Raw genomic sequence first — 23,459 nt, forward strand, 5'->3', positions numbered from 1 at the left:
CCTTCTTTCTGAGGAATCTGCTTGACCCAGCTGATAGCTGTTGTGATGCTTCCTGCAGAATAGAAGAAAAGGAGGGATGTTTGACAATGGAAATTTACTCACCAGAAAAGGAGTTTGTTGGAGACCCTCCTCTTCTCTCATTCTGCATCCTTCCAGGTCCCTCACTCCATCTCTCCCTTTCTTTACCTCTTTCCTTTTCTCTCTTTCTCATCTTGCAATTCAAAAGCTGGCAATCTCTTGAAGTGGTGTCAAGCAGAGTCAGCCTCTACCCTCAAGGCCTTTCCTAAAATTTGCTACCTAAGGTTTCCTGAGACATGGTGCTATAATGCTAGCTACTTCCAGCTGGATGCCAAAAGGAGAACTCTAACACTTTTTTTTTTTTTTTTTTACCAGTGAGTAAATTTCCCTTTGCATGTCTGCTATGACCTCTTTTAATAGCATCCTTGCCTGTGCTCTTACTAGTTATCCTCTGGTGCTTCACATTGATGTCACTATACAGAGAGGAGATTGCGCTATTGGCTGTGCTGAAGGTTGGCCCCAGTAGTGACTTTAGAAGAGCATTAGCAGTAATCGCAACACTGTGGCCAGCATCTGGAGAAGTGATTACCGTCTCTAAATATATTTTATAAACAATTGCACGACGGAGAGGTTGGGAATGCATATAAGCCTTAAGGAATTAGTCCTTTCTGCAGACAGCCTGCCCTGGCTCCTTGCCTCTATGACTCCTCCATAAAGAATGGGCTGCCAACTTTTAACTGTGAATGGCCTGCTCATGTGTTCTTGGGGGGGTGGAGCCTGACCTAATATGTTCTCTACTAAAATGTTGCAGATGCAGCAAAATATTTCACTGATATATTGCAAAAATTGAAATGAACAGAATTTGCTTTTTTAATAAATAATAATGAGGTAAGATGGGCATGAAGGAAAATCCAATAGATGTGATTTTTAAAGAAAAAAAGACTTCACAAAGTAAACATTGAAAAAAAGGTAAACTGTTATTTTAATGTAAATTATTTATAAGTTATCAAATATAAATGAAGAGATTTGTGATCCTGATTTTAAGATTCTTTAATACAATTATAAGGTTTAAATCTACCACAAAGAGAATAAAATGCTAGAGAAACCATTCTGATATCTGTTTAATTAGAAGAGATTTTATATGTATTCAGAGCACACAGTGGGCTACTATTAGATAAGACATTTATCTTCATGAGTTTGGAATGCCATTATATAACATGGGATACAGCCATGATTGCATTGTGGCAAGTAATACTTTATAGAGAGATATGTGCCATATTTTAATCAAATGTATTGGACATTATGTGCTGTTCATTTTTTAAAAAAAGCTAGCTATACTGGTTTTCCGCTTGTGCTGTACCTGGATTTCTGCCTAATCACGTCCATTGCACTTCACTTAATTTGTGTTTATGGTGCTCTGTTGCTAATCCAGTTTTGCTTCTCCTTGGTCCTTGCCTCCTCTTTTAACATGTAAGCTATGCCTGCTGTGTGTGACACTATGTCCCTATCTAGTGGTGGCTTGGCCAGCTAGAGCTTGATGAGCCTGACACAGCTTCGACTGACAGAGATGTTCCTTTTACCTCAGGCAATAGAGGTTCATGCACTAAGATCAAGAGGTCCCAGGTTTGATCCCTGCTGCCAACGCCTCACCGAGGAGTGTCAGTGTTACAAGTGTGAACCGGGCGATCCCCTGACTATCTCCCTCTGCCTAGGGTATTGCCTATTTTGTCTTGAAAGGGGTTTGCTGAACTACTCTGGGAGAGAGCAAAAGGTCTTGGAAATACCAAGGAGGCCCCCTACACGATGGGGACTTTTTCCACTGTGAGTAACGCCTATTACTGCTGCAGAGAGGTTCGTCCTCAGGTTGACTAGATGCCCTCATTGCTTCGCTGCACTTAAGCATCTTCAGGCCTGCAATGATGGATCAAGGTATGTGGGATCCTCCACATTACGGAGCCCACTGGTGAGGAATAAACTGGACTTGTGAAGTGAGGTTAAATCCACCCTGGGGTTTATGTTACTTGTGGGTTGTATGGTTTTACTGATGTACCCTCTCCAAATCCATCTTCCCCTTCCTTTTATATTCTTCCTCTATATTTCCCCTTGCAAATAATGTGTCCTTTGAATGTTGATTCATCAATTACAGAGGTGTCAGAAGAGTATATGTATGAGGTATTAGGCTAGTCATGGGGTAAGTACTGGGTATGGGATAGTTGAACCACATAGGGAGGTACGGTAGGGTTCCTGATTTCCTTAAACAGTCAAATGGAGGTACCACCAGTTAGTAGCTAAAAACTGAGGTCATTGAAACCCACTGCAGCCAAAGCAGAAAGATACTGAGTAAAGGCTCCTGTTGATGATTAGCTGTCCTTAGGGGTACAACCTGAAAACTCCCTTACAAATATTTTTACAGTGTTCCCCTGGTCTTCCATTGTTGCTCTGATTCTCCTGGTTCTTCCTGCGGTGCTCTGAGCTGCTCATGTAGCCCTGAAGTTCTCTTTCCCACTCCTTTGATATGTACTTGGCTCTCCAAAACTGCTTTGGCTGGTACAGCTGCTCCCTCCAGTAATCCTAAAGCCACTCGCACTGTTCTCCCAAAGTTACACTGACCTCTGTTGCTCCTGTGTCATTCTCTGCTGGTCTACTGGCTTAACACTCGTTTAACAGGTAGAAGGCAAAAATATTTAAAGTGTTAAAATATCTAGCTAATAACCAAGAAATGATTGAAATAACATGTTATTTCAGCATGTTGTGTACCATCAGCTTGATACTTCAACACTTACACTCGAGCAGTGGAAATGATAGGATTTTTCAAGGGGATTTATCTTTCACCCTGTTGTATAAATAGAGGATACACAAATGCTTTAGTTTGAGTGGGGCTGAGGAGCAGCAGGTGTATTGTGACAAAATATCCCCAAACAAATGAAAATAGATCCTGTTTAAAATTAAGCCCAGACATTCTTCCTGCATCACCACCTTCTCCCTCTTTTTTCCAAGGCGCTGCTCCCTGTGTATATCTGTGTTGGCAATGTTTCCTCAGCTTCTAAGGCCTCACTTATCAGCAGGTCCAGCCAAATTTTTCATTTCCCTGTCTTAGTCTTGTCTCTGATTGCCTGGCAGTGTTTCTCATTCACTTCAACCATGTCTCTCAAGCCCTCTGGCAACATTTTTCAGTTTCTCATGCCACATTTCTCAGTATCCTGTGACAGTATCTTTCAGTTACTTCTGCAGTTAATCTTAGTTTCTTCGGCTGTAATCCAGCCTCCCTCTGGTCTGTTTTCCAGTCACCTCTCCCAGTTCTCCTGCTGTCATTGAATTTGGTGAAGTACAATGTACTGAAGCTGCAACCAAGACACAAAGCATAACTTTCATTTATACACTGCGAGCTTTCCTGTGTATTGTCCACAGTATGGTCTCTTAAATGTATTCACACAAGTAGAAAATTTTATTCAGAACAATAAGATTCATCTGGTCACATGCAGTTTACAGCTTTGGGAAGTTTTGCTAGCTGTCTTATTTTAGAGTATTTCTATTTCATTTGAAACATACATTTCACATATTAGATAATACAAATATAGCTATGCGAATCTGTTGAATTGTTCATAAAATCATAGAATCATAGAATATCAGGGTTAGAAGGGACCTCAAGAGGTCATCTAGTCCAACCCCTGCTCAAAGCAGGACCAATTCCCAACTAAATCATCCCAGCCAGGGCTTTGTCAAGCCGGGCCTTAAAAACCTCCAAGGAAGGAGACTCCACCACCTCCCTAGGTAACGCATTCCAGTGCTTCACCACCCTCCCAGTGAAATAGTGTTTCCTAATATCCAACCTGGACCTCCCCCACTGCAACTTGAGACCATTGCTCCTTGTTCTGTCATCTGACACCACTCAGAACAGCCGAGCTCCATCCTCTTTGGAACCCCCCTTCAGGTAATTGAAGGCTGCTATCAAATCCCCCTCATTCTTCTCTTCTGGAGACTAAACAATCCCAGTTCCCTCAGCCTCTCCTCATAAGTCATGTGCTCCAGACCCCTAATCGTTTTTGTTGCCCTCCACTGGACTCTTTCCAATTTTTCCACATCCTTCTTGTAGTGTGGGGCCCAAAACTGGACACAGTATTCCAGATGAGGCCTCACCAATGTCGAATAAAGGGGAACGATCACGTTCCTCGATCTGCTGGCAATGCCCCTACTTATACAGCCCAAAATGCCGTTAGCCTTCTTGGCAACAAGAGCACACTGTTGAGTCATATCCAGCTTCTCGTCCACTGTGACCCCTAGGTCCTTTTCTGCAGAACTGCTACCTAGCCATTCGGTCCCTAGTCTGTATCAGTGCATGGGATTCTTCCGTCCTAAGTGCAGGACTCTGCACTTGTCCTTGTTGAACCTCATCAGGTTTTTTTTTGGCCCAATCCTCTAATTTGTCTAGGTCCCTCTGTATCCGATCCCTACCCTCTAGTGTATCTACCATGCCTCCTAGTTTAGTGTCATCTGCAAACTTGCTGAGAGTGCAGTCCACACCACCCTCCAGATCATTAATAAACTGTTGACTTGGCAAAGTGGTATCGTAAGTAAATTGATACAGAGAACACCTAAGAATCGTATATTGAGAGAGCTATTAAGGTATAGAAATATCAGAAGTGGACCGGGAACTGTGGCCAGTGGGAGCTGCGGGGGATGGCATCTGCGGGTGAGGGCAGTGCGCGGAGCCTCCTGGCCACCCCTGCACCTAGTGGCTGCAGGGACATACCGGCTGCTTCTGGGAGCCACCTCAGGTAAGTGCCACTCGGAGCCTGCACCCCGAACCCTCTCCCGCACCCCAATCCCCTACCCCAGCCTGGAGCTCCCTCTCTCACTCCAAATCCCTTGGCCCCAGCTCGGAGCCTCTCCCGCACCCTGATCTCCTCATTTCTGGTCCCACCCCGGACCTGCACCCCCAGCCCAGAGCCCATATCCCATACCTCCTCTTGCACCCCAACCTCCTGCCCCAACCTGGAGCTCCCTCCCACACTCCAAACCCCTTGTCCCCAGCCTGGAGCCCCCTCCTACACCCCAAACCCCTCATCCCTGGCCCCATCCCAGAACCTGCACCCCAGCCGGAGCCCTCACCCCCTCCTGCACTCCAAGCCCCTGCCCCAGCCCAGTGAAAGTGAGTGAGAGTGGGGGAGAGCGAGCGATGGAGAGAGGGGGGATGGAGTAAGCAGGGGGATGGACCTTGGAAAAGGGGAGGAGCAGGGCTTCGGGGAAGGGGAGGGGGCAGGGCAAGGGTGTTCGGTTTTGTGCGATTAGAAAGTTGGCAACCCTACTTCATGCTTTTGTACAAGAGGGGAGCTTATAGTCCCAAGTAAGGATTTAATGATTGAGCCTTGTATTATTAAATTGCATATGGCATTTCTTTGCAATTCAGAGTTAAACTTATGATCTATTATGTCACAGAAGGATATTTAGCATTCATTTTAAAGACAAAATCAATGAATAATTACTTGCTTAAAACAAGTTTTAATAATATAATCTGTTTAAATTCCATAAATAACTCAACAAGAATCAACAGGAGAGCACAGTTTTATTAATGTATCTGTTTTTTACTATTGCAGTAGATTATCTTTAGTTCCATTAAAGAACTCCCATCAAGACATCAAACTAGGGCTACCCAGAGGATTCAGGGGGCCTGGGGCAAAGCAATTTCGGAGGCCCCTTCCATAAAAAAAAGTTGCAATACTATAGAATACTATATTCCCGTGGGGGCCTCTGTGGGGCCGGAGCCTGGGGCAAATTGCCCCACTTGCCCCCCCCCCCCCCCCTCCGGGCGGCCCTGCATCAAACAAAGGTTAATTTAGGTGTTAGAGTAATCAAAGTAGGACTTAAAAAAATCCCATTAGAAAGCTTCAATATTAAGTGAATTTGTTTCAAGATAGTGCCATCTATTTTTCATTGTCAACTAGAAGAGCCAAGAAGAGAGATGACAGTGGAGGAATATGTCCACAGCCCACACAAGCCCATTGACCTCAGGAGTCCAGTGTAAATGACTGGCTATAATGTTACTTTCTCTCCAGCTGTGATAGTATGACCTTACAGAAATGGAGTTCTTTAGAAGTGGTGTGAGTAATGGGCCACCTCCCCCACCTCACTCCTAATCACCATCTCAACTATACTGATAGTAATTGATGATATTTTATCCCAAAACTAACATAAAGGATGTAACTCTGGACATAGAGTATTTCCAGATGCAAATATTCACATGTTCTTTATTGTTATAGTACACATGGGTTTTATATCATATATCATAGATCTATGGATTTATTTTACCTCATTGTTATAGTTCTTAAATAATATGGATTTCTGATGTTTTCTGTATAAGCTTTGTTCCTTGGATTTGTTGTGGAAAGATAGAATTTGGCAGTGGCATGGACATGATCATTTTCTTTATAGCAGTATTCATACTGGAAGTATTCAGTAATCAGTTACATGTTGTTTTGAGCTATAGAATCCTCATGCTCTATTAACTGTGGTGTTAGGAAAATGGCTGTTGGCAATTTTCCATCATGTCAGTGCTTTTAGTATTTACTAAATGTAGTAGTTAGTATTTTAGTAAACTGCATTTTCTGAAGGCTACAAAACCCCCCTTTTCAAATATTTGGGAATAAGAGTATATTTCTTCTTTTGATATGTGCCTTACGTGTCATAGCAGCTGCACATTATGTACTGCTAGTGTAAGTTGGAATTGCAAAAGCCTAAGTTCAGTTCAGTCACTGCCTCAGTGTTCATTCTGTCTGTGTGTCATTCTTTGATCTAGTGTACGCTGAAGAATATTTAGAATATAAGTAGTAGTATTCAAAGGGAGGAAATTTTAATATAAACCATTATAATATCTTTCTTCACTAGAAATGTTGTGGAAGGTACTTTCTTTACTCACTATTACACAGCAATTCATAATATATGTTCAGATATTGTTTAAAATAAAAGACTGTTCATATTCCAATCAATACAACCAAGATGATACATAATTCAGCTTTAATGGGACATGGAGTTCATTTTTCAATTCAGCATTGAATGATTTGATATTCTTTGAAATGTAAAGCTGTGATCTATGGACAGGGGTTATAAAAATCTAAAGTCATTTAATAATATGCATGTCAAATACTAAATCAATGGGCTGCTGTTTTAGTTTCTTAAATTGTATACTGGCTTTCACTAAGTGTCAAGTCTCAGTAGTCTGAAATGGTATCATGGTTTCTCTTTCCAATTATTACTAATTTTTTACTTATTTTTCTTCTGATAGATTTTTTCCCCCCTCTATCATTTTTTTCCTCTTGGGAACTTTAACATTTACATTGCATTAAGCATCTGCTGTTTATATCAAAAGCTCCCTGAAAATCTCTGCCTTTGTTTATGCCAGTTAATGTTAGGTAATACTTTGTAGTAAAATAAGAAGCAATAAAAAAATCAACAATAAACTGCTGTGTGTCAGTGATTTTTCCTCAGGGTCTGCAACAAGCTATTTGATTTTGATTGAACTAATGGTATATAGATTCAGACCCTTATGCTAGCTCCATAGACTTATGTCCATATATCCTTTCAGTGCATATCTTATGTATAGAAGAATGTTGTCTAGGGTAGTCACTCAGATAATATGGTGATGAGTGGCAAAATAAGAATATGGATAGATAGAAATGTTATTCAAAGAGCCACCAAATAATATGATTATCCTCTGGTGTGAGTTTGCATGCTTACAGTATTTCAAGTAAAGGCATCAGGAGTCCCTTAAAATAGCGGCCTAAATTTTCAAAAGTGACTAATAATTTTGGGTACCTCAGTTATTAGGTGCTGAATTTGAGACAGCTTAAAGGGGCCAGGTTTTCAGAAGGCAGGTATTCAGTAGTTTTGGAAAATCAGGCCTTTCTTTGAAGGGGTATCTCAAGTTGGACACCCAAACTCACTAGTCACTTCTGAGAATGCAGGCCAGTTTGTCCAATTCTTCTAAATTTATTTTTAAAAAAAATTAGAAGTGCTTTTCTGCTGCAGTATTGAAAAAGGATGGATTGATTTTAAATCAAGGCAATTTAAATCACCAAGTGAAAAGCCTCGATTTAAATTGATTTTAATCAACTTTTCCATTTGTACTTGTTACTTTCTAAAGAAAGATGCATTCTCATTAAATCCCATTAAAACATGTTGATTTATAACTAAATAGAGCCTTTACACTAGATTTGGTACATCTTCTTACTACTCAAGAGGGTACAACACTATAACTATATACATTTATTTAAGCAACCATATAGCTTAATATTTTCAGATTTTTATCAATTAATTGCACGTTTTAGTATGTTAGAAAATGGTGAATGATATATTGCTTATTTACTAGATAATTAACTTTTTCCTCATGATTTGTGTGAAGCTGCATTAAGATGGTAACTGGAATTAAATTAAACACGTAACAGCATATAGAATTTATTTTTCTTAAATAAGCTCTTAATACAGTGTATGACCTATTTTGCCATATTTATAAAGCTTGTTCTCAAAAGTTAGATTCCCCCCTCCCCCCGATTCTTTCTTTATATAGAAAAGCAGCCTTTAACTCAAAGTTTTTGATAGTGGCTAATAGATTCAGGATATTTATTTTTTATTTAAAGGTTTTGAGAGATTATAATAAGTTTAGGCTTTAATGTATTTTTATTAAATTTTGATTTTATTTTAAACACATTTATTTTAAAAAAGAAAAATAGATTATAATTTACATAATCAAAGAACCCCATTTTAAATAAAAGCAATGTGATTTTTATTTTTTTTAATTGTTCTTTATCCATCCTGTGTTAAAGTCAATTGGAGTCCTTCCATTGACTTTAGAGGGTTTTCAGTTAGGCTCTGGGTGTTTAGAAGAAAGGGGACAACTGAATTATATATATGTTAGACAAACATCTTGTGACAGGATCCCCCCAAGGTGCAGCCTGGGACTGTGGGACCTCTGTGCCCCCTGAACTCTCTCCAGCCTGGGCTGTCTCTCACAATGCCTTGCTAGTGACAAGTGACAAGCAGCAAGCCCCTCCAGGCACAGTAATCACTCAGCACAACAGCATGTGGAGCCCCAGTACACCCAGCTATGTTGCATGAATGCTCCTAGAGCCACTTATGAATCACACAGAGAGGCACCAGCTCCCAGCACCATACCTCAGGAATATACCGTCTTGCACTGCTCAAGGTGGGCAGTGCAAAGTTATTAATTGGTTCACCATTTTATCAATGGAAAGTGGACATACACTAGCCTTTGCAAACCTGAGCAGATTACCAACACTTCAGGCAAACCCAGTGGTAAAGATAAACAGTTAAACAAATTTACTGACTACAAAAGATAGATTTTACAGCTGAGGAATATGGGGGGTTACAGGGTGATCCCCCAAGGTACGGAATGTCACACACCTGTCAAGGATGGTCTGGATACTTAGTCCTGCCTTGAGTGCAGGAGACTGGACTAGAAGACCTCTCGAGGTCCCTCCCAATCCTATGATTCTATGCTTCTATAAGATGAAAAGTAGAATTGCCTGCTCACAGAGTTTTGTTAGAAGTAAACAAAATGAAAAAATAGAGAGAAATATTTTTTTACTAATTTCTTGGTATAGTCATCTTAAGTATTACTTGTAATTTGCAGTGGGCACAACACTTTCAGCCAGAACTGTGACTTTTTCTAGTTGATGTCCCTTAAAGTGTATGTGGCTCATTAAAAGGTATTCGGCTACAGAGAAGCATCCTCCACCAATTAGCAGTACAAGGGAATGGTTCATATTAATGGGAAGTGGGTGGCAGAAATATCTCAACAGAATAAATCCTTGCTGTAAACATTTTTTTTTTGACAGCAACCTTCATATAAAACATTACAAGAAGCTTTGAACAGAGAATTAATAAAGTTGTTGATTGCAATGTGTGCAGTTGGCAAAGGGCAAAGCGCAAAGCTATACTTGAGGTTTCATATACCATGACTAGAATAAATTGTTTTTAGTCTCCTTTTTTCTTAGTCACTCATAACTACTATGAGAGAATTGCAATAGATGCTACCAGCAAGTCCCTGAAACTGTAATGCTAAAGAAGACTCCTCCAGGAAAATTAATGAAAACAGAATATTACCAGAATGTAAATTAACTCAAAACAGTTTTAGAGAGTGGGATTTTTCTAGCAAAAGTTATGAATTTCCAGGAAAACATGTGGATAATAAATACATGTGCTATATACCTGATGCTGTGGAAAAAAGACTAGTTTATGACTAAGACATGGGGTACACTGGTGAAGAATATCAGTGCTATTACAAAAGTCAGTGAGATCTAGGGTGATTTGCTAATAGATGCTGGCCACAGAAGTTAAAGCTTTGTGAAAGCAGTTTTACCTTTTACATCCACCTGTTCCAAGATTTCAAAAAAGGTTGAGGAAAGAGTTTGAATAGCTGGTTTGGGGGTTAAGGTTTTACTTCCTGTTGGACATGCACAAGTAGCAGTGTCCCAGAGCTGCCAAATTGACACCAGAGGCTTGAAGTAAATTTGCATCCCAGAGAAAGAGAGCATAGCATCTTGGATAGGTATAGATTTTGTTTTCTCTTACTATTTTTTCACCTTTCCCAGACTGGTAGACCCACCAGTCAGTGTTTGTCTGTCTCAGGACACCAGCTGTCTTTTATCCCTTCAAAGGTCCGTTGTTTGAAAGTTCCCACCTGAAGCTTTCCTGAGGTTTTGAGCAGGCCTCCTGAACCTAGTCAAACTGGTTTATGTGTTTCTCCAGATGGGGTAGAGGTCATCTTCAGCAGTGGATTACTGGTATTGTCAATCAGAGCTCCAGGCAGTTGGACTCTGTCCACAGCCATTGTTTTGAGTTCCTACAGGATTTAACTCTTAGCTACTTTTTAGTCAGCAGTACAATAACCACCAAACCCACAGAGAGATATATAACAGTAATAAAAATGTATACAAGTATCTCCAATGACTTTCTCATTGGATAAGGAATGTCTTGATGGGGGGAAGGAGAAGCCGATAGGTTAGTGGAAGAATGCAGGAGACTGACAGAAGAATGGGAGAAAAGTCCCAGATGCAGGGCATTCTTGTTGAGGGGCAGGAATCTTGCTTTCCAGTTAAGCACACCTAGAGTCTGATCCTGCTCCCATTGACTTCAGTTGTGCAGGAATGAGGACCTCATGCTTTCTCAGTTGTGGGTGTCAAGGGATTTGGCATAATTAAATGAGAAAAGTGAAAAAGCACCATTATTTGTTCAGATTAAACCAAAATCAGAGGTGTGTGAATGTAAGTATCATAGGTAAGGATAAGAATGCAACTTTTAGGGTAGAGGATCTTTAAGACCAGCTTAAATGGTTTAATGTTAAATTGACAGTTTCTATTTTGTATCATGACTATAATCACTAATAAAATTAGGCAATTATATACTAATGTTGAACTCACATAATTATGAAGACAATTAAATATTTGGAAATAAGATTCTGTGGTGTTACATGTAGTTTTTACTGTTAATGCTTTCCATTAGACACTCAGCGAGATGAATGTCAATCAAACACATCCAAATGCTTTCCTTGCGATTGAATAATTGTATTTTTACCATTTGACAGTGCAGTACATTATAGTGTCAAGATCTGGCATCTTTTCTCCTTTATTTCATTTCTGGTGACTTTGTTTTGACTGTATAGTTTTTACCTCTAAGTCATGAATTTAGTCTTTGTGAAGGTTAAGAGGTGGAAGCCCTCTATTATGTCAGTAGAACATAGGATTCTCTGCACTGCTGTATCAGGAAATCTCAAGTAACAGTTTTCTGTTGTATGAGGCTATTATTCTCTGCCACTAATAACAAGCACTTCTATTTCTACAGCAATTTCCACATAATCAAACATTCACAAGTGCTTTACAAAGAATTTAATTAAATAGGTAGTGGAATAACTGGATGTACCATACACACAGTAGCTATTATATATTCAGCCGCTCACATTTTGTGGTTAGTACAAAACTGTCTCTAGCAGTACAACATTTGAAAGGTCTTTCTATCAAAACATGGGCATCATCACCTTTTTTTGCTGTTGTGTTAAGTCAAGATAGAACTGTGTCTCACCCTGTTCCTTAAAAAAATACAGAAGGAATCTTAATGGATGGCAACTTCAGCAACACAATATACCTTCCCTAATTTCCTATTTGTGTAATAAGTAAAACCAGATTATTTTGTTGGGACTTGAACCTGAAACACTGTGGCTCCTGAACCAAACGTTTAATTTACTGAATTTCCTGTTATGGATATGGATTCCTTTCTTATGTCACAAGATCAAGCATATACCGGAAGTTTTATTCAAAGACAATGGCCATGTGAGTAGCAATAACAAAATCTACAGAATCAAGATCTCCCATTGCAAAATATCACTTATCCATTGGCACTCAGATTTTTGACAGAATAGTCTAGTTATATAACAGCAATTGCAAACCACCAAGAGGGGGAAGACAATTAAAGAGGTCCTTCATTTTGTGGAGGTGAATATTTTCAGGGCCTGATTCAGAGCTCATCAAAACCAATGGGAGTCTTTCCGTTGACTTCAGTGTGCATTGGATCCAATCCCTCTCAGACCTGCTCTACACTAGGGGGGAGGATCGACCTAAGATATGCAACTTCAGCTACGAGAGTAGCGAAGTCAATGTATTTAGGTCTACTTACCACGGCGTGTGCATGGTGTTGAGTCGACTGCTGCCGCTCCCCCGTCAACTCCGCTTGCGCCTCGCGTGGCGGGGGAATACTGGAGTAGATGGGAGAGCACTCTGGGATCGATTTTATTGTGTCTACACTAGACGCGATAAATCGATCCCCAATAGATCGATCACTACCCGCCGATCCGTTAGGAAAAACGTGAATGTTTCCAAGCACTGAGGTGAACCCTATGATAGGTTAGATGTTTACTACCATGTCCATGGGCTTTGAAAGACTCCTGAAATTACCCATATTAGGATTCATAGATTCTAGGACTGGAAGGGACCTCGAGAGGTCATCGAGTCCAGTCCCCCGCCCGCATGGCAGGACCAAATACTATCTAGACCATCCCTGATACACATTTATCTAACCTACTCTTAAATATCCAATAGAGACGGAGATTCCACAACCTCCCTAGGCAATTTATTCCAGTATTTAACCACCCTAACAGTTAGGAACTTTTTCCTAATGTCCAACCTAAACCTCCCTTGCTGCAGTTTAAGCCCATTGCTTCTTGTTCTATCCTTAGAGGCTAAGGTGAACAAGTTTTCTCCCTCCTCCTTATGACACCCTTTTAGATACCTGAAAACTGCTATCATGTCCCCTCTCAGTCTTCTCTTTTCCAAATTAAACAAACCCAATTCTTTCAGCCTTCCTTCATAGGTCATGATCTCAAGATCTTTAATCATTCTTGTTGCTCTTCTCTGGACCCTCTCCAATTTCTCCACATCTTTCTTGAAATGCGGTGCCCAGAACTGGACACAATACTCCAGCTGAGGCCTAACCAGAGCAGAGTAGAGCAGAAGAATGACTTCTCGTGACTTGCTCACAACACACCTGTTAATACGTCCCAGAATCATGTTTGCTTTTTTTGCAACAGCATCACACTGTTGACTCATATTTAGCTTGTGGTCCACTATAACCCCTAGATCCCTTTCTGCTGTACTCCTTCCTAGACAGTCTCTTCCCATTCTGTATATGTGAAACTGATTTTTTCTTCCTAAGTGTAGCACTTTGCATTTGTCTTTGTTAAACTTCATCCTGTTTAACTCAGACCATTTCTCCAATTTGTCCAGATCATTTTGAATTATGACCCTGTCCTCCAAAGCAGTTGCAATCCCTCCCAGTTTGGTATCATCCGCAAACTTAATAAGTGTACTTTCTATGCCAATATCTAAGTTGTTAATGAAGATATTGAACAGAGCCGGTCCCAAAACAGACCCCTGCGGATCCCCACTTGTTATGCCTTTCCAGCAGGATTGGGAACCATTAATAACAACTCTCTGAGTACGGTTATCCAGCCAGTTATGCACCCACCTTATAGTAGCCCCATCTAAATTGTATTTACCTAGTTTATTGATAAGAATATCATGCGAGACTGTATCAAATGCCTTACTAAAGTCTAGGTATACCACATCCACAGCTTCTCCCTTATCCACAAGACTCGTTATCCTATCAAAGAAAGCTATCAGATTGGTTTGACACGATTTGTTCTTTACAAATCCATGCTGGCTATTCCCTATTACCTTACCACCTTCCAAGTGTTTGCAGATGATTTCCTTAATTACTTGCTCCATTATCTTCCCTGGCACAGAAGTTAAACTAACTGGTCTGTAGTTTCCTGGGTTGTTTTTATTTCCCTTTTTATAGATGGGCACTATATTTGCCCTTTTCCAGTCTTCTGGAATCTCTCCCGTCTCCCACGGATGGGAGGAAGGACACAGATGCACCCAAGAGCATTAACATAGCAATATTTTTGGAAACTAGCGTGGCCCCCAGGCACTCTATGTTATGTTAACACTTTGTCAGTCCCATAAAGCACTTATGCGCATGCTTAACTTTTAACATGCGAGTAGTTTGAGGCTTCATAAATGCTTTGGTGTCCTGTCATTAACAATCTACCTGCTAACTGTTAGCAAGGCAGTTAGTTCTCCAATAGATTGGGAGGGTCTGGAAGTCAATGCTAGTTTTGCTATTGACTTCAGTGAGGCCTGGATATCACCACTCTCACTGGGATCTCACCCAGGATCTTTTGTTTCTCTGTTTTGGCTCAATTGTTTGTACCTGTAATTAAAAAAAACATTATTCTTATTCCTTCATTGCATGATGGCCAGAGATTTGTCATTTCTCATGTCAGTTATAACGAACTGCAGTGATTCCAAACGATCTGTACACTTCAAAATGTTTCAAACAATGTTATTTTGAAGTTACTATAGCAGCTAGGTCTAGGAGTATTGAGTCACACTTTTTTGTTTGTTTAATGGTAGATCTTTTGTTATTAGAATAGCTACTTCTACATACCGGTGAAGTTTCTGTGTGACCTGGTGCCTGGGATAGACAACACTGAGAATGCCACACTCAGGGCAGACTGCAAGAAATAGGGCATACATCCCCAAAACTGGTGTTTACTCTATAATTAGGGTCACCAAACCCATAACAAAAGCTTCTGCAGTGCCACACTGGTTAAACAGAAGCCAAACACAGTCCTCTTTAGGCATTCCAGCCCTTGGCTCCCATCCAGATGACCCATCTAATATAGTAATATAGAACCCATTTCACCAGGTTCTTACTGATCCCAAAGGATCAGACACTTACCCCAGATCAGTATGTATTTCAGATTTTATCAAATATCACACTGTTAGCCAATCCTTAGTAAACTAACTAAAGATTTATTAATAAAAGAAAAGAAGAGAGTTATAAATGGTTAATAGGTCATATACATACAAATGGTTACCAAGGCCTTGTATCAGATTTGTAGCAGTGATGGAATAGACTGCTGATTTGCAAAAATCTCTCTGCTAACTTCCCCAGAAGATTGGAAAATCCTCAGTTCATTGTTCAAGATGCTCCTTTTAGCTGTAAATCCATAGTCCAGAGAATTAGAGCAAGAAAGAGGCAAAATGGAGATGCTCAGGTGTCTTTTATATCCTCTATCATGTGCCTGGAAATATACTGTCCCAAACAAAGCCCACAGCCCAGGTGCCTGGGAAGTTACTGGCTCAACATGGTTTGCTGAATTGCAGGGAGTGGCCATTGAACCCCTGCCTGTTTGAGGCATCCGCAGGAAGAGATATCTGGATAGGATGAGTTTCTTCAATGGCCCATTATGAGATTGGTGCGTCCTTGATGTGCCATCAACAAATAGCTGTCTAGCCCTAATGTAAATTCTATCTGGGGTGTATCAGCCAGGAACAAACATGTTTTAGATACAAGTACATCGCCAATATTCATAACTTCAAATACAAAGATGACACGTGCCTATAAACAAGATAATCATACTTAGCAAATCGTAACTTTTCCATTGATACCTTACATATTCTGTGCAAGATTTGTTGCAGTTGTAGAACAGTGGTAATATCAAAGCTATAAATGGTCATCTTTAATCACACAGCATCACATCCTGACTCTGCAATTCCAATACTTCTAGCTATTTTGAATATTGAAGTAGCTACTGGCGTCTGCTCCTGCTCCCAAGGACAGTGACTATTTTGACTTCAATGGAGGCAAGCCTGGGCATTACTTTATGATCACCTGGGTGTGGAGCTACTTGGGACTGGCACATGCCAAAGTTCTAAATTCATACAGTGTTTCTTCGATCTCTGAAGTGAGACTCCCACTGGTGGCCCGTTTTCTTGGCCTATTGTACCACATATTACTGTATGCTTCCTATACCTGAAATAAGCAACCTTGGGAAATGTATATCTTAGGGTTGATAGAATTATTGTTAGCCATGTAGTACTTTTATTCTGCTGGGTAGAGAAGCCAAGTAAGTCATCCTCCAGTAAACCCAGGTTTATTCCCATCCATAAGGCAAGTTACATTACTTTTTACCTTTTTACAGTAAAATCTCTGTCAAGTTTGAGTGGACCTTGCATTCTCCTCTGCCCACTTGTTGAGCCCAGATACTGTTGGGAGAAGTCCCCTGCCCTCTTTCTGCTGTCTGCATAAAGACCGGCCCCATTCTCATCTTTATGTTTTGTCAGCCTTTGAGTCATTATGGAATAGTCCAGTGGTTTCAGGAATCCTAGGAAGAGAAATAGGGAAAGATACATTTGAGAAATTGTCAGAATTCTTTCTTCCCTCAGAGCATGTCTGCCAGTAATACTACTCACAGAATGGAGCTTCAATGTACCGTACCTTCTATTTTAAGAATTTAATTTGAATGGTCACCTGTCATCTTGAAGGTAGTTATTGTGAAGTATTACTTCAGCACTTCCCTGGATGTCACCCATTGCCTTTACTGACATGCATCTTTGACATACAAGATGTCCCCGACTAAGTCAATGTCATCAAGGAATAAAATTCATTTTGTATTTGGTAGAGGTCTGTGTTATTGTTTTGTGTAATGCACCTGGGGCATGTAAGGCATGTATGGAATTAAATACATTAATATAAATAAATAAGCAATAGAGGGGATATTTTAAAAGGTAAATAATATATATAAAATCTACTCCCATTAAAAATCTAATAATTGATTGTGTTACAAGGTGGAAATCATAAAATATGAGAGAACAAATAATGAAGTAAGAACGAAAGAAAACAATGCTTATTAAAATGATTTTTATAGATAATATTGTAAGGGGAGAACTCAAATGAACAGCTTACTTTTTACACAGATGTTATTAAGAAAAACACTCCTAATAATGGTTTATAGCTTTTACTTACAATAACGTTAGAGCATAATAGCTTCCACAAGCAAGTTAAAACACATTTTGTTCTGTTTCTAGATCTATTAGCTGTGCCTAAGCATCCATATGCTGCTATGGAGAACTGGGGACTAAGTGTTTTTGTGGAGCAAAGAATACTGCTAGATCCAAGCATTTCTTCTATATCCTACTTACTGGATGTCACCATGGTTATTGTACATGAACTATGCCACCAGGTATGAGACATGCAACCAGTTATGAGAACTTTGGTATAAGCCTGAGAGAGCAAATGTATTCTGTTTCAAAGCTGATATTCTTACACAAATAATTGCACACATTTGTTATAGCTATATTGAAAATAACTTGGAGACCTCTAAGATATGCCACTAAAATGCAGAAATCTAGAAAAATCAGATACAATGCAAAAGAGCAAATGAGTGGGAATGAATAAACTTTCTAATGTTGAGTTTAGGTTGTGAATGCTGCCACCCACTAGCCTCCCTGCATTCTGTGTTCAACCAATATTGTAGAAAACTTGTCCCTTTCCTCTGATTATTATGATGGTGCTGTGTGTATATAAATGGTAAGTACATTGATAGCCATATAAAATGATTTATTACAGCACTGTAGCAGATTTAGGTTGAGTTGATGTTCATGTCAAAATTTGCTTTGGCTGAAATCATTTTGATAGTCCCCTTTTCCCAACACACACATACTTAAGAAGCAGTATTTTTTTATTCTGCCACTGACCCTCTTTCACAAATGATGGATATTTTGTCTCTGTGTGTATTGAAACTCTCGTATAAACTACGAAACTTTGCAATAAACCCATATTACAATTTATTTCGCATTTCTCTTTTCCATCTTCTTATCTCGAACTAAGCACATTACGAGTGTTCAGTAATATTGAGTTGCATGCAAATGTTATTAAAGAACTGTGCTACAGGGACAGGAAACCCTTTCTTGCACTGGTAACAGGCATAATAATAGCCTCTGGGTTAAAATGAATGAAATCCTACTGTGTAATCAGCATGGCTTACATCTGTGACTTTACACAGGATCTTTTAAAAAGCAGTGCACATTCTTAGTACTTTTTCAAAATAAAAAATAACATTGAAATAGTAACTTTCTAATGCGTATTCTGATAGGTAAACCTGGAAATTATAATGTTTAATTCATATTCATGTTTCACATTGAAAGTGTAGGTAAAAATTGAGTCCGCAACTAAAACATGATATGCTTCTTGGAGCTTGTTGCTGATATAATCTCAGTATGATCCTTTACTTTGTAACAAATTCTTTATTAGATAGTACAATAAAGCAGTAGACAATAGACTGTAAAAATCATAGAACCTTAGAAATTAGGGATAAAAAATACATATCGGGTCATCTAGTCTATCCCATCTGTTAGTGTAGGATCCCTCTCTATGGTACATTTTCTAATGCTTTTTCTAGTATTGTTTTAAATGTTTGAAATTACAGAGTTCCCATCACTGCCCTGGGATACTAGTCTACAATTCAATAAATCTCAGTGTTGTACGTTATTCCCGTATAGTTAGCTTAAATTTTCCTTTTTCTTAAATTCTTCTAATTACTTCTAGTTTTCCCTTGTGCCACTTTAGATAGTTTGCTCTCCTTCCAAGCTGATCCATACTTAACATTTTTGTGGTAAATTATCACATCAACAATTTGCCAAGTTTATTGGCCTGATTCTCATTTACACTAATGCCAGCGGGGTGAAAACTGCATTTGTTTACTTTAAGGCCCACTTACATTGCCAGAGTGTGGTGAAGATGGCCTTAGTGCAAATGAGAACGAGCCTCTATATGTATTTAGCTCTTTTACTGTTCCTTATAAGTCTTTCCCTCCAGCCCACATCATTGTTTGTCGTTTTATTATAGTGGTGCCCAGAGGCACCATTGTACAAACACACAATAAGAGAGAGTTTCCCAAAGAGTTTACAGTCTAAATAGACAAAACAGAAAAAAGGAAGTATTATTTCTGTTCTGTAGATGAGTAACTGAGGCACAGAGAGTATGATTTGCCTAAATTCAGTGCCTTAACCATAAGACCATCTGTGCTCAGATTATTTATTCTACCATTTTTATTCAGCAGCTTCATTTTGGTTTTATCTTAGTGTAATCCTTCTGCCAGGTGGAGGCAGCAGCAGCAAGTGCTGAGTTCAATAGATAGGGGTTCCTCTTTTACAATACAAAACAGAACCGGACTGTGTTCCCACCCCGTAATCTGGGAAAACTCAACACCACCCTGGAGTGACTCTAAGAGGTGATACTTTCCCAGTCACAAGCATTGACTCAGTGTATAATAAAAGGAAATGTTTATTAAAAAGGGAAAGGGAATCCAGCATTCATTTGGGAAAACACCACTACCAGATTCAAAAGCATGAAAACTTAAGCAAATAGGCACTCCACATTATGTTGGTCAGTGTCCTCTGCCTAAGTTTCCCACCTTGCGGTGTGAAAGTCTGAACAAATGTCCCTTTCAAACACCACTCCTCTCTTTTCCTCCACTGCACCCCACTCACAGTTGGTTGAGAGTTCAGAGGTGCATTCACGAGTCCACCTTCCAACCCTGCAAAAGGGGACACGAACTGCCGCTGTTATCTCTGCCACCAGTGGCTGACTGCTACCACCTCTGTTGCTATCTCTGCCAGAACACATCTCTGCCACTACTATCATTGCTGCTGCGTGCCTCTCACTGCCTCCTTTGCAGTGCCGTGTTCGGAGGTCCCCTCACTTAACTGAGCTCTTAGTGATTTCACTGGGTAACAGGGAACTTCTGTTCTGCTGCCTCTTCATTTTTTTCCCCACTGAAACACTGTCACCAGTGATTTCAGCTCTGGTAATCACTGAACAGAAACAAGGACTCTGAATTGTATCCAATCAGCTCACCTTTAAACACTGGAGAGGGATGGGTCAAATGGTGTATAGGACTCTTTAGGCAGCATCCACACCAATAGGTGGGAACACTCATACCCATCACCTCTCATCTTCAGTGAGATCTCTACCCCCTCCTTAGCAAGTGAGGTTCAGTTTAGAGTGACCCCCTCAGTCAGTTCTTCTGCTCTTAGTTATACAATAAGGATAACATTTCATTACCCCTGCATTCAGTGCTAAAGTGAATTGTAACCCCAAACCAGCCCAAACTGACCATTTTGGCAAAGCATGTCTGTCGGCTGAACACCTAGGCAGAGTAGGTATGTCTATGCAATAAGATCTGCTCCTAAAGTCTTTTCCCCCAGTGCATCACTAGATGTCAGAGGAGAGCTCATTCAGACCTGCTTATATTAGTATAGTCTTAGGCCCCGCAGAGCACTCTACAAGCTCAAGATGGCACACAGTCGACGCAGAAGCTGCAAAATACCCTTTGGCCTTCATGAAGGTGTTCTTCAACTGAGTGCTGTTAATAATTCATTGCATTTCACAGTTTTTATTTTGAGTTAGTTCTCATCCCCATTTTGCAGATAGGATACCTGAGACGAAGCACAAGCTTACCTCTGGCAGACATAGTAAAAGCCACATCTCTGACGTGGCAGACATAAGTCTTATCCACTTAGCCGCTTTGCCTTACAGAGTGGATATGCCAGATCTGTGTGCTTGGCTGTGCCGTTTCTAGCTACTAGACCACACTCACCCCCAGAAGTAGGAATCCTGATCCCCAGCGTTCAAAATATTTTTCTACCTCTTAGGTAAGCCACTGGGAAAGTAAGCTCTATGTCATCCTTTAATGGCTGGGTTGCATAGAGGTTAACAAACCATTGCTGTCACCAGATTTGTGCTTCAGAGCTAAAGGTTCTGTGTTAAAATCCTGCTGATAACCTACACTGAAAGGTGGAGGGGTAAACATGATGGAAGTTACCCTTTTCAGTTTTCTGTTTTCAAAAAGCTAAGCAAATGCATTTAAAAATAATCTCTTAAAAGAATGTGAAGATTACAAAACTAAGCACTCAAAAATTAGGAAATGCTAGAATTAAAATTGTCTAAGCAACTTTAGTTGGTCCTCTTGTGTGTTTATACACATCTTTAATTACGTGTCCTCACACTGTGCTGTCCTACAGGACCCCGACATCATTCAGTTTTGGGGATGGACAGTGAATTGAGGCAGAGGATTTTAAAAAAAAATGTTTCCTTGTGTTTAGGGCACTGGACTGTGATCCAGGAGAATTCACTCTATTTCTGTGCTCTGCCATTGGCTTCCGTGTGTTGCTTGGCAAAACTCTCATAATACGTATGCATTAGGGGAACTGATTAAGATTCCATGGGTAACTTCAATTCTGGCATTTCCTAACTTTTGATTGTTTGACATTTCAAATTTCCTGTTCTTTTAACATATTTTTGTATATAATTAAATAAATACTTAACAACAAGTGGAAAAATACAGAATATTTCCACACAAAAGCATCTGCTCCAGATCCAAACAAATCCATCATCTGAGAAAGAATCATACTGATCACAGGTCATGAACAGGAAAATAATCAATAGCACAGATATTGATATCAACTTAAGTTAGTTGCCCACCATCACATACAAATATAATATTATTAAAGAAGTTCAAACAGGGTAGGTGATCCATAATATTTAAATGTTACAGATCGGTCAGAACTGCACCCTTTGTATAGAAGAAAATCAGTTGAATTCAAGAAACGTAATATCTGATGACAATTGATCAAAATGATCAAATACAAAACAGAATATAATAACTGAATAATTTAAACAGAAACATGTATCAGAGGAAGGAAAGCAAAAAATAAAATCCCCAAACCACTGTGAATGTTCAATAATCGTCAAGGAAAAAGAGAAAAGAAGGTATGCTTCCAGTACACATGTAAGAAGTACACAGAGCCTTCCCCACCCTTATTAAATATATCCTCAGCACTTTTCTTATCTCAACCGGTACATACTAATCTTTTCCTCCAAAAGCCCCACAAATAATAATCTTCATTCAATTCAAGCAGTGGCAATATTCTAATAAAAAAATTAAATTGCCTCCCTCTGATTAAATCTCATTCTATCTTTGTTTCTCCTCCTCATTTCAATTTAAAAATCTGTTCAGTACCCACAAGCTGTAGGATGCTAATAGGATAATGTTTTCCTGTCAGACATCTAACAACTGGAAAAGTAATATCACCTTCCTACATTTGTGTTTATTAATTGGTGTTTTTAGAGGTCTAGCAATCTTTCTGACATTTGACAATCCACAAGAATGTTTAAGAAAATACACTGTGATTCATATAAATATAACATGCTATTTTCATACCTATAGAAATATTTCTTTATTGGATGATCAAAACTGAGTACCTGTAATCCTGTTATTGCAATTATTACTTGATAAACTGGAAAAACGCCCAGGAGTAAGATTGGGTAAAAAATGAGATGCTATATCATGATTAATAATATTTTGAATATATTAGAAAATATGTTTCTGCTTTATATATACTTTTACTTTATATATACTTTAAACTAATCTAGTCTAATCAATAACATCCCAGTGTTTCTAAAATTTATTAATTCTTCCTGAATTATAAGAAAATGTGTTAACAAATGGTATTTCAGTATTACAACTTTAACCCTAGGGTTTTTTAAACACAATCTCCTTGCCTAGTTCTAATACTTGTTTTGTATTTGCTGAATAGTCTTATCATAACCCATGAATATAAACCTATCACACATTATTTCATCCTTTTTCATCATAAATTATTTGTGGTCAAAATATATTCCCTTAACTCTCCACAGTTTGGGAGTATGTTATGTGTGCATATGGATTTCCAGTGTGTTTTTTATCTATCTTTTAAATTGTAAGTTCTTTTGGACAGGGACTGCCTTATTGGTCTTGTAGAGAGTTAAGCATATTGTTGGCATTTATGTAAATAATAACAAGAGTCATTGATCAGTGGGTTTCCGTTAACTGTTCTCTTACTTTTTATGCCAACTGAGAGTGAAATTATCATCAAGATCACTTTTGTCAACCCCATCTGCAGTTCTCTTCCTAGATCTTCATTACATTTATCTTCACTCATTCAGGTACTAGCTCTTGGCTGCTGAAGCCCAATACTGCCAATCTGATA

The 23,459-nt window shown here is 39.3% G+C and overlaps 1 protein-coding gene across 1 annotated transcript in view; it reads left to right on the forward strand.

The window, feature by feature from the left end:
* Positions 1 to 23,459, forward strand: part of TRHDE (thyrotropin releasing hormone degrading enzyme) — a 308,520-nt gene that overhangs the window by 126,765 nt on the left and 158,296 nt on the right. The window contains exon 4 of the mRNA XM_054026638.1: positions 17,457 to 17,611. Within this exon, the coding sequence (XP_053882613.1) occupies positions 17,457 to 17,611 (155 nt within the window). The remainder of the gene's footprint in view (positions 1 to 17,456; positions 17,612 to 23,459) is intronic.

Source organism: Malaclemys terrapin, chromosome 1, assembly GCF_027887155.1.
Source record: "Malaclemys terrapin pileata isolate rMalTer1 chromosome 1, rMalTer1.hap1, whole genome shotgun sequence".
Classification (NCBI taxonomy): Eukaryota; Metazoa; Chordata; order Testudines; family Emydidae; genus Malaclemys; species Malaclemys terrapin.